Source organism: Leopardus geoffroyi, chromosome E2 (genome assembly GCF_018350155.1).
Source record: "Leopardus geoffroyi isolate Oge1 chromosome E2, O.geoffroyi_Oge1_pat1.0, whole genome shotgun sequence".
Classification (NCBI taxonomy): Eukaryota; Metazoa; Chordata; class Mammalia; order Carnivora; family Felidae; genus Leopardus; species Leopardus geoffroyi.
The window spans coordinates 33,121,995-33,133,335 of record NC_059335.1 but is presented as its reverse complement, the minus strand read 5'-3'; the positions used below and the strand labels follow the sequence as shown (position 1 = coordinate 33,133,335).

Sequence of the window (11,341 nt, the reverse complement as noted above, 5' to 3'; positions counted from 1 at the left end):
GAGGGGCAGCTGGAAGCTAGTAGAAGCAGGGGACAGGCCCCTCTCCGCCATTCCTGACACCACACCCCCTGGGACGATAGCCCCACAGCTGCTCAGGGTTTTGTAGCATGTGGTATGTGCAGCCAGCATACAGTGGGGGGCAGCTAGGGCCCCCCGCCCGGAACGATCCGGCCTCCCGCCCAGAGCGGTCCGGCCTGCACCTACTTGGAACTGCCTGACATCCCTCTGGGCCACCAGGTGATGCTCGTTCTCCGGGGTGATGCCATAGGCCAGCCTCTGTGAGAAGACGGGGAGGGGGAGGAGGCCTCAGCCGGGCCCAGGGGCACCTCCCGGCAGCCCAGACACAGGCCACCTGCTATCTGGCCCTGAAGTCCCACAAGGACAGTGTGTGAGGTCCACACAAGACACACTGTCCTTGTTTGTGGCCCGGGTCGGTTCATGCGGACTCATTGGTCTAGTCCGTGTTTATGGGGTCAACTACTGTGGTCAGACACAAGGTGAGGCCCTGCGGCTGCAGAGCTCAAGGAGACGCACGCAGTCTGTGCTTTGGGGAACACACAAGCACACGGGCAATTTTGAAATCACAGCTGAAGTGTTGCAGAGGACAGGCTCGGAGCACAACGAGGGCCCAGAAGATGGAGTAGCATTGCTGGGGATCAGGGCAGGCCCTCCCTGGGGTGCAGACACAGGGCGGGGACTCGGGAAGGCATCTGGATCAATGACTGATCCCTGCCAGGTCGGACGCCCTCCCTGCTCCCGCAGTGTGACAAATAAATTGCGCAAAGCAGATCGTGGTTCTCAGGCCCAGGATGCGCTGACAGAGCACAGACCCTCCCGGTGACCCGGAGGCTCCTGGATGTGGGATTTCAAGGACAGGAAACATGTCACAAGGAGCCGGGGGAGGGGACAGACAAGCCCGGCCTGGGACCCTCTTCCCCCAGCCCTTGTGTGGCCCGCTTCCTGATGCCCTCATTTGTCTGTCTGTCCCCTCATTAGAATGTGAGCTCTGGGGAGTTTCATCTGGTGCCCAGCGGACTGCTGGGGCCGTGTAGACTCACACCAAATAGCTGGAAAGTCAGGGCATGAAGGGATGAAGGAATGAAACTTCATGTTCCGAAGTAAGGACATTAGGAAAAGACCGTCACCATTATTTATGAAAGAAAAGGCCTATCAACGAAATAGGACAGACATAATTTCAGAGTGAGGGCACCGTTCCCTCAACCTTTCTCCGCACACATGCACACACAACGCGTACAAGTAAGAGAGGAAGGTGTCGGGCTCAGGAAGGAGGCAGGTAAAAGCTTCGATGACCAGATCACAGTGAGCTCAGACTGGGAGAGTGGGGGCATCTGGGACACGACAGACCTGAGTGTCACCTCCTCACATAAACATCGGTAGGGACTGACTGCAGTCAGAGCATGTGTGCACCCGACACAGACATAACAGTGGGCAGCAAGCCTTGAACGTGTCCTCTGTGCCCGGCACTGTGCTGAGCGCTTCCTGTGTCTTCTCGAGGTCCATAGCGCTAACCCCAGGGTTACCAGTGTGGAAACTGGGGGCCGGGGGGCGGGAAACAACCTGGCCATGGTGGCGGCTCTGGGGTCCGTGTCCTCGTGTCTGTTCTCTCCCGTCGCATCGGGGATGACCGGGGACATCCCTCCCGTCCTGTCCCCCGCACTGCCTGGTGGCTCCAAGCTTACCTCCCGAAGGGAGCCCCGCGTGCTGAAGAACTTGTAGATGCTGTAGGCAGGCACCAGGACCATGGAGGACAGCGCGATGCCCCATCCAACCCAGTTGGCCCAGAGCGGGAAGATGTAGTCATCGTAGGTGAGTGGCTTGAAGTTGACGACACTCATCACCACCACAAACTGCGGGACAGCGGGCAGTGGGAAGGGACAGGAGGAGGGACGTGAAGACAGAGCAGGACGGGGAGCCACGGGGAGAGGACAGAGGAAGCGGGTGGGAGAGAGGCAGTGGAAGACCCGTGGGAAGTGAGGGGCCAGGGGACGGAGACAAGAAAGAAAGAGAAAAAGAGAAAGGAGGTAGAGAAGGAGGAAGAATTCATTCAGCAAGCAAATGATGACCAAAGGGGACAAAGGGAGCCAGAAACAGAGAAAAGGAGTGGCAAGGTGACCCTGGAGCTGGGCCGAGTGGTGGTGCCACGGCGGGGCTGAGTGTCCTGAGTGTCCCCTCTGCATAACCCGGGCTCTGCTCCCCAGAACCTCCACCCGCAAAGCAAAGATCCCCGCGCCCCGCCCCCCCAGCCCAGACACAGCCCCCTCTCCCCAGGAAGGCCGGGCCACACGGTACGCACCAGGAGGAAGGCGGGGCTCACGAACTTCCAGCACAGTCTCCAGTACAGGCCTGGCTTGAACCCCATCATCTGCTGGATGTCGTTGCTGAACCTGTCCACACCTGTGCACACACAGGGCAGGCCATTACACCGGTCCTTGAGGAGCGCTGGGCCGCCCCCTGCTGCCCTCCCCTGAGAGTCAGGCTGCCCAGGGGGCAGCGGGGCAAGGCTCGGGCACGCTGGCACTTAGGAGCCCCGGGTGCCGGCAGTGGCTGGCGAAGAACAGGGAAGAAGAGACACCCAGCAAGTGCCATTTGTGACAACACGGACGGGCCTAGAGGTCACCATGTCCGCCACAGAGACACAAAGGCCATATGACTTCGCTTCTATGTGGAATCTAAAACACAAACCAAAGGAACACAGTAAAAAAGAAACAGAGAAAAAAACACACACACTCTCGAATACACTGGTGGTTGCTGGAGGGGAGCCAGGCGGGAAAGGGATACAAGATACAGACAGAAGGGATTAAGAGGTACAAACTTCCAGTTAGAAAATAAGTCAGTCATGAGCGCAGGGAAGATAATGAACAGTACTGTAGTGCCATTGTTTGGTGACAGATGGTGACTGTACTTCTCCTGGGGAGCACTGAGTAACGGACAGGGGTGTCCAATCACGATGCCTTGCACCTGAAACTAATGTAACACTGTGTGTCGACTGCATTGCAGTTAAAAAGTTAAGAAAAACAGTATCACCTTTTATGTGCCATTCTGATTTGTTTTTCAGGGGGAACACAGTGCTCCGGGAGCAGAGGGGACTTGCTCCAGGTAACAAAGCCAGGGCGGCCTGGCCCCCAAGCCTGCCGCTTTGCCCTGTTCCCTGTCTTTTAGAACAGTGATGATGGGGGCGCCTGGGTGGCTCAGTGGGTTAAGCTTCCGACTTCGGCTCAGGTCATGATCTCACGGTTCGAGCCCCACGTCGGGCTCCATGCTGACAGCTGGGAGCCTGGAACCTGCTTCAGATTCCGTGTCTTCTTCTTTCTCTTCCCCTCCCCCGTCCACACTCTGTCTCTCTCTCTCTGTCTCTCTGTCTCTCTCAAAAGTAAACATTAAAAAAAAAAAAAAAACAAACAGTGATGAAAGAGTCCAGACTCACGTGGATTAACTCTTTGATGTGACACGTGGGGAAAAAAGAAAACAGAACACATTTGACAGTTTGTAACGCTTTCTCCCTATTCAGCTCCAGAATAAGGTCATCAGAGAAACAGTAAGACACTCGGTTATATCTGAATTTCAGAAAGATAACGGAAGAGATTTTGGTTTAACTCCATCCCATGCAATATTTGGGACATACTTAACAGTAAACCAATTACCAATTACTCATTGCTTATCTGAAATTCAAGTTTAACTGGGCGTCTTGTATTCTGTTTGCTAAATGCGGTGATCTCACTCTAGAACGAGTTGCACGGTTTGGGGATCAGCAGCTCCCTGAGTCCCTTGCTAAAAGCCGGCACTGGGTGCCCCTGGGGGGCTTTGCAGGGTCCCGTTAAAAGGAATTCATGCAAAGATGAGCTGGGGGCTGGAAGACCTATTCCCTGACAAGCCACTTGCTCGACTCTGGAATCAGGCCGTGGCTGCGCTGGAAAAGGAGAGCCCCTTTGCCTCTGCGGGTGGGGGTGAGGCTTTTGCAGGGCCCTGCTCGTACCATAAAACCAGGAGACTCCGATGGCTTCCATGAGCACGGCAAACAGAATGGAGGTCCCCGCCGCAAAGGTGTCCAGCAGGGTCAGCACGTATATCCCGCCCTGGGCACGGAGAGACAAAGCCTGAGGCCATCCCGGCCAGAAATGGCCACTGACCGTCGCATCCACCCCAACTCACCTGCCCCCTGTCCCGCTGGCTCAGAACCCTGTTTGAGAAGGCAGGTGACAAGGTTGTTTGTGGATCTACTGTCTCCATGTTGCGTATTTGCTTTCTACTGAAGGTCTTCTGTAGTCCCTGGGCCTGAGGGTGGGTATTTGAGCCAGCAAATGTGACAGGGCTTTCACAGGGACTTTGGCTGCCCCTCACACAAATAAGCAGTTGAAAGAGTAGCCTGGAATTCTTCAGGCTCAGAGGCGGGAGACTGAGGACACTGGGGGGTTAGCCCCAGGGGATCGGGCTGAAGGGCTGAGGTCCCGCCTCCCTTCCCCGCTGAGCTCACCCTGGCCCTCCCCACCCCAGCTCCAAGGCTGGGGATGCCCAACTGGATTGAAATGCAGCCTCCAGAGCTCCAGGTGACCCAGGGCCCAGCCCCTCCTCACCTTGGTTATGCAGAACAGGGCCAGAAGGAAGGTTCCAAAGGTGACACCAAATGTGAAGAGTTTCCGGTGTCTCTTCAGGACCTGGAAGTCGTCTGCCAGGCCTGTGATGACGGCCTCCATGCCTCCCATCTGCACGGAGCCAGGCAGGGCGAGGAGCACGGATGAGAGACTGCCCACACCTGGGTCCCAGGCCCCAGCTCCCTGGGACCTCCCGAAGCCCAGGGGACACGGGCACCCTGGTGGCGGCCTTGCCTTCCTCCTCATCCTCACCCCACTCTGCCCTGTCCTCAACCAAACTCAGAACTCCCAAACTATGTGGGGGAGGCTGGAAAGTTAACTCCTGTGTCCCTCTGATCACAGGTACCTGTCTCCGGTCCCACACAGTTGGCCTGAGCCGGTACTGATTAGCCCAGGAAGAGGGCAGGGGGTAAAATGCCAAACTGCTCATGCATGGAATCTACCTGCATATAAGCAGAGGGCTTTCTGGAAACAACCACCAAAAGAGCGTTTCCAGTGGCTGGAACTTGAGGCAGCGGTTCTGACAAGGATTTTTCACGCCAGACTCTCAGAGTCGGAAAGGGTCTCATAGGAGTAATAATCGTGTGCTCACTCCAGTGATCCCCCAAGCCTGGGATGGCAGATAAGAGGTGCACACGCTGTCACTCTCTACCTATACGTGTCCCCTGTCCCCTCGGCAGACGGTGTTAATCAAAATCACTATTCCTTCCTACGAGCCTGGAAGCAGCCTCAGAGTCCTTCTCAACACATTTCCCTACGCAGAGACTTCTTGCAAATTTCCAGGCGTCACGTACGGAAGGTGGACACAGACATAAAGAGGTCCGTAGATCTAATCTTGCATATGGGTTAACAAAAAAGAAACTAATGAGACTCAAAGTGTTGTGTCGGCCATTGGTGATGAAATACAACGGGAAGGGTGCTTGGTTAGAGAAGAAAAGTTCCATCCAGGCCCCCTCCGAATTCAGCTCCCCTAGGTGTGAGAGGAGGGTGCCCGGCTGGCTCCGAGGAGGTCTCTTCCGATGTGAATTCTGTGATGCCACCACGTTTCTACTGGGTCTTAACTTTGGCCTAAGTCTTGCCCTTTTTTTGAGTGAGGGCTTGTCTGCATTTAATTAGGGCTTTCTGGAAACAACCGGTAACCAAGCGGGGACGTCAGGCTGAGTAGTTGGGGGATGGGGAGGGTCAGGCCCGGCGTGTGTGTGGTGGGGTACCCCGAGCAGGGTCACTCACCGAGCTGTCAATTCCCAGAGCCAGAAGCATGATGAAGAACACGACAGCCCAGAATGTGGATCCCGACAGGGTGGAAATGGCTTCTGGGTACAGGATGAAAACCAGGCCGGCTCCTGTGAGAAACACCGAGGACCTCGTCAGCGGCTGGGCCCGCTGGTCGGAGATGCCGATGGGACAAGGGTAGCTGAGGCCGTCAGCCCAGCCAGCCCCGTGGAACTTGGCCAGTCACCTGAGGCAGAGCAGCCAAGGGTCTGCGGGTGACAGGAGAAGCTGGATCCAGCTCGTAGTTTGTCACAGTCCTGGGGAGGTTGACCTCAAACAGCCAGGCCAGAGAGCAGCGCCTCACCCGGGCAGCTCCAGGCTCCAGGCCGTGAGGCCCATCCCCGCACACCCTCAGGGAGCCTCCTACCCTGAAAAGTTTGTGGTCCTCGGGGTCCATTAGAGTTCCCTCCCGGGCCTCAACCTCTTTGTGGCCATAAGACTACGAGAAACAGTAGGGAAGGCCAGTCTCCAGAGTCGGACAGCTCAGGGTTTGAACACTAGCACCACTGCTCACTAGCTGGGTGACCTTGGGCAGCTCACAGCCTGATTCTCAGTTTTCTCACCTGTAAAGTGGGCCGATTAACACTTTACCACCCACGGCGGTGTGAGAACTAATGAAGGGATGTCAAGCGCTCAGCTCCAAAATCGATCCTGCCTAGCCCGACTCAGGGAAGGTTCCGTTACATAAGCAGGGGCCAGGACTGCCGGGAACTCCCAACTGACAGCCTCAGAGGCAGCTGGAAGATTTGGAAGCCTCCACGCCCAGCCCTCTCATTCCCACAGCCCCCGTCCTTCGTGGGCTGCATCCGCCCACCCACCTTCGGTGGCAACGTCCTCAATGTTGACCTTGTGTTCATGGGCCATGTAACCAAGGATGGAGAAGATGGCGAACCCAGAGATGAAGCTGGTGACACAGTTGATGGTGCTGGTGAGCAGGGCGTCCCTGGGGGAGAGAAGCACCGTTCATTCAGGTCACCCGATGCCCCACCTGCTCCCTGAGCCCCGCACTGGCTACGCAATGGCTGCTTCAAATGCCACCCCCCCCAGTTTCCCTGCCACCACAGGGACCCCGGCGCCCCAGCGGGTCAGGACGTGCAGGTTCAGGAGACGGACTGACAGCTTTTGGATGAAACACGTTGGGACCAGGGGCTGGTAGCAAGCTCTTGTTGGGGAATCACATGCCCCGCCTTCCACTTCCACCAACTGTCTGTAGCTCCCCTGTGCTTCTCGACTTCAAGGCCTTCAAGAGCTTCATTAAGATGACCCAACTTTGGGGCACCCTAGGTGGCTCAGTTGGTCAAGCATCAGACTCTTGACTTCGGCTCAAGTCATGATCTCGTGGTTTGTGGGTTCAAGCCCCACATCAGGCTCTGCACTGACGCTATGGAGCCGGCTTAGGATTCTCTCTATCCCCGCCCCCGCCCCTCCCCCTGCTTGTGCTCTCTCTCTCTCTCCCAAAATAAATAAATAAGCTTCAAAAAAAAGTGACCCAACCTTCCAGCCTGCCTTCCTTTCCATGATGCAGTCTTAGGACAAAACATACCAGTCGCCTTGCTGGCCCATGAACACAGCATCTCCCTGGCTTCGCTCAGGCGTCTCCCCACCACGCGTGCCCTCCACTCTGTGTCCCTCCGTCACAATCCCCAGCCATCTTGCAAGGCCCACCTCACACTCCCCTCCATGTTCTTGCCGACCACCCCACTTCCCTGGCCTGCCTACAGCCTACCCGCTGGCATGCATCCATCCCACTTTGTCGTGCACCAGAGGATGGTGTGCTTCTGTCTTTTAGAAAAATGTTTACTTATTTATTTTTGAGAGAGAAAGATCTCGAGCAGGGGAGGAGCAGAGAGAGAGGGGGAGAGAGGGAACCCCAAGCAGCAGCCGAAATTGAGAGTCGGACGCTTAACTGACTGAGCCACACAGGCGTCTCTTTTATTTTTTTAATGTTTATTCGAGGGGGAGAGTGAGTGTGCAGGGGAGGGGCAGAGAGAGAGGGAGAGAGAGAATCCCAAGCAGGCTCCACAGTGTCGGTGATGTCTAACCGACTGAGCCACCCAGGTGCCCCAGTGTGATTCTGTCTTAAGCCTTCGCCGGGTGACGGGACCCAGCCCAATTTGTGCCCAAGTCCGAGACTGTCACGGCACTGGGCCCAGGGGAGGCAATGTTAACTGCTGACCTAGAACCGAGCCAGAACGTGGAACGTGGCCTTTTGACTCTGGGGTCCTACACAGACTTCTCTGTCTACCCTGCAGTCTTACCTCTGACCCTGCCAGACCCGCACCTCCCATGTGACCAGTCCTTGCCTGTCTGGGCATCCGGACGGTGTTGTCTGCTCTTGAAAGGCACACGGTGCTCCTCTGCCCCAACTACCCGTCCCCATGACCTCCCAGGTCTTGTGGCCTCACTTTTCCCAGCACCCACCTTGCCTGTTGAAGAGGTGTCCTGAATTAAAATGCATTCGTTAGGACCCCCTTAGGCCATGTCAGAGGCCACCCACTCTGCAGTTCGTGGAAGGTCCACTCTGCCTCATTTGACAGAGGAAGAAGAGTAGACTGGCCTCAGACCGGAACCCTCTTTCCCACCCCTGCAGGAGTCAGTCCCCAGGTCTAGAGTTTTCCAGAGCCCCACCAAGGATCTTACCTGTAGCAGTTGTTGTCAAATTTGTTGTAACTGGCAAATGCAATCAGGACTCCAAATCCAGCCCCCAAGGAAAAAAATATCTGAGTCGCTGCATCGATCCACACCTGAAACAGGCAGACAAAAGCCATCACCCTCTGCTGCCTACAGAACAGCACCACCTCACTGCTCCGGAATGGCTGGCGGGCCCCAGGGATGCTCTTGAGACCTGAGGAATCGAGGTCGGAACCAGCGACGGGCAGCCACGTCACTCCCCCGAAACTTGCACAAAGCGACCTTGGAGAGAGGCCTGCGGTCCCTCTAGCAGCTCCGGCCTTCGGTGGCCACGAATGAGCTCACCCTGGAGGAACTCACTGGTTCAGTTTGATGTCCTGACCTCCAAAGAAAGTCTATAAACTCACAGTTCTAGGCTAGAATGTGGATGGAGTGAGGGCAAAGGGTATGAACATCTCAGGAGTTACAGAGACGGCATCTTCAGAAAAGAGACAGGGACTCCTACTGTCTCAAAACCAGCCCGCAGGCCGCGGTGACTTCCTCGGGGGGCCAGTGGAGTTACTTTTCCCATCTTTTGGGTGATGGAAGCACATGGCTGGAACCCCGGAGATCTGAGCCCCCCTCCAATTTCTAGCCCTGGTCATTTTCACCTCTTTATATACCAGTTTCCTCACCCGCACGGGGTCGGCGGGGGGGAGAATTACACCCAGCTCACTCGGGCAGAGATCTGCACACAGGTTGGACCTCCCTCACGTCTCCTAGGCTTCCCCTACTCTGCAAGCCGACGTTGTAACAAGAGACGCAATCTGACGGAGGAGATTGGGTCTGCTCCCTGAGACAGCCTACGGGCTCAGCGTCTACGCATCTCAAAGACAAGATATTTAAACGGGTGCAGAACAAACCGAACTCCGGCTTGCTTCACAATTTACAAGACTGGTTCGGGTCTTAAGCTCTGTTATCTTTCTGACAGTTACTAAGGAAATAGGTTTCCCTCTTGGTTATTGGACTGTAACACTGTGGTGTGTTGGAGCGTTATCACTATGGGAGGTGAGTACTAAGCTGCGTCCCTCCTAAGCCTATGTGGCTCCCACCTGCCAGGATCGCTGTGGGTTCAGACAGAGTGTGAAGAAGCCTTTGGGAAGAGTGAGGGGCAATGCTGAGCTGCTGTCCCTGAGGCCGGCCTCAGGGAGGAGGGGGAAATGATCTCAGCCGCGGCTGGAAGCTGCTCAAGGCACCGGATACCTCCAACACTCTGATCCCAGCCTCGTTCCACTGCTGCGGACTCCACTCCGCGTTCACCCCATCTTCACTTAGTCTGTGTCTCTGGGTAGGACAGTGAACTGGAGGAGGCTGTGGCAAGGTGGGGGAGAGTCAGCAGGGTCCAGAGCGCCCTGTGGCTGCAGCTGCTGCTTCTGCTGACATCATGGGATGGCAGCAGAGGCAGGGCTGGGGGCTGGAGGCGGGAATTAAGGCTGGGGTGGCTGGGGTGGGCTAGGAGGCCAGAGCAGGTGTCAGGACCCGGGACAGAGCATTGCCTCCCTTTGGAAAGTTCTGCACAGAACACCACATGGAGCCACAGAATCCCGGGCCATCACAGCTGGGAGACCGGCAGGGGCGAATCAAATGGGCGTCGGTCAGACGGAGAAGCAGCAGCAGGGAGAGGGAAGGGTCTACCCTCCATCCCAGGCTATGCCACAAGTTTATGGCAGACCTAGGACCAGGTTGCCTACGGCTGCCCACGCTGAGACCCCTCCCCAACCCTGACCCACGGGTGCGTGGTCCCTCGTCACTGACCGTGGCCTCTCTCAGGCGGTAGAAGTCGATGTGCAGGTAGGCGTTGATGCCGTTGGAGGCACCAGGCAGCGTGATGCCATGGACCAGGAGCACAAACAGCACGAGGTAGGGCAGCGTGGCCGTGATCCACACCACCTAGCGGCGGACAAGCTTGCTGTGAGAGCCGGGCTCCGCCGCCACGCGGGCGCTGGGGGTGGGGTGGGGGTCAGGCTCTCACCCAGGGGGCCGGCCATGCCCTCCCCACTCTTTCCTTCACGTGTGCCACAAGCCCCCTCTTTGGATGAGGCCACTCCCGCGGCTCAGGACCAAGTGGGAGAGTCCACACACCGGGGTAGCACGGCCGTGGAGCGGGGGCAGCCTGGACGAAGACTAGGTTCTCACGGTACCCGGTGCCTCCTCTTTGATGAGCGGCCTCTACTGACCCTTTCAAGTTGCCCCAGGCAGATCTAAGCACACCCACGTCTAATGCTCTCCACCCTTGCTCCCTCCTCCCTCCTTCCCTCCTCCCTTCCTCCCTCCCGCCTCTCTCGGGCTCCTCTTTCTTCATTCAAACATCTCCTCCCAACTCACTGCCCGAGAAGGGAGATGTGGCTGAGCAGAAAGAAGGCTCTCTGGCCGTTCTTTATCTCGGGACAGATTTAGGACGACGACAAACCTCACTGTCCCTTCTCACCCCTGACTACGCATCAGAATACTCTGGGGGAAGGTATGGTTAAAAATGTCAAAGTTCAGATCCTATCCTTGGGGTTTCTGATTTAATTGGCTTGGAGTCTGGCCTGCACTTTAGTATGTTTTATAAGTTCCCCCTCTCCCCCTGCGTGATGTCAATGTGCAGTCAAGGTTTAAAAATCACTGCTATAGGCAGGTGCAGCCATGGAGAGCCTTAGAGAAAGAAGACTGTGAAATGTGCTCAGGGCTGGGTTAGGCAGGACCCAAGAAGACCCAGCTGAAACAAAAGAGGACACATGACGTAAGAACCAGAGAGTCCCTTCTCCCCAAGCCCTGGCACTATGCAGTCCCCAGAATCTTCACAC

At 56.5% G+C, this 11,341-nt stretch overlaps 1 protein-coding gene across 2 annotated transcripts in view; it reads right to left on the bottom strand.

Moving 5' to 3' along the window:
• SLC6A2 (solute carrier family 6 member 2) overlaps nt 1-11,341 on the bottom strand; it is a 46,464-nt gene that overhangs the window by 505 nt on the left and 34,618 nt on the right. The window contains exons 6-15 of one of the 2 annotated variants that reach the window (XM_045442792.1): nt 10,308-10,442; nt 9,756-9,863; nt 8,523-8,626; nt 6,701-6,825; nt 5,841-5,953; nt 4,593-4,721; nt 3,995-4,094; nt 2,315-2,415; nt 1,701-1,868; nt 205-276 (exon numbers count right to left, since the gene is read on the bottom strand). In XM_045442792.1, the coding sequence (XP_045298748.1) occupies nt 205-276; nt 1,701-1,868; nt 2,315-2,415; nt 3,995-4,094; nt 4,593-4,721; nt 5,841-5,953; nt 6,701-6,825; nt 8,523-8,626; nt 9,756-9,863; nt 10,308-10,442 (1,155 nt within the window). The remainder of the gene's footprint in view (nt 1-204; nt 277-1,700; nt 1,869-2,314; nt 2,416-3,994; nt 4,095-4,592; nt 4,722-5,840; nt 5,954-6,700; nt 6,826-8,522; nt 8,627-9,755; nt 9,864-10,307; nt 10,443-11,341) is intronic. The other variant, XM_045442793.1, reaches the window with a different exon arrangement.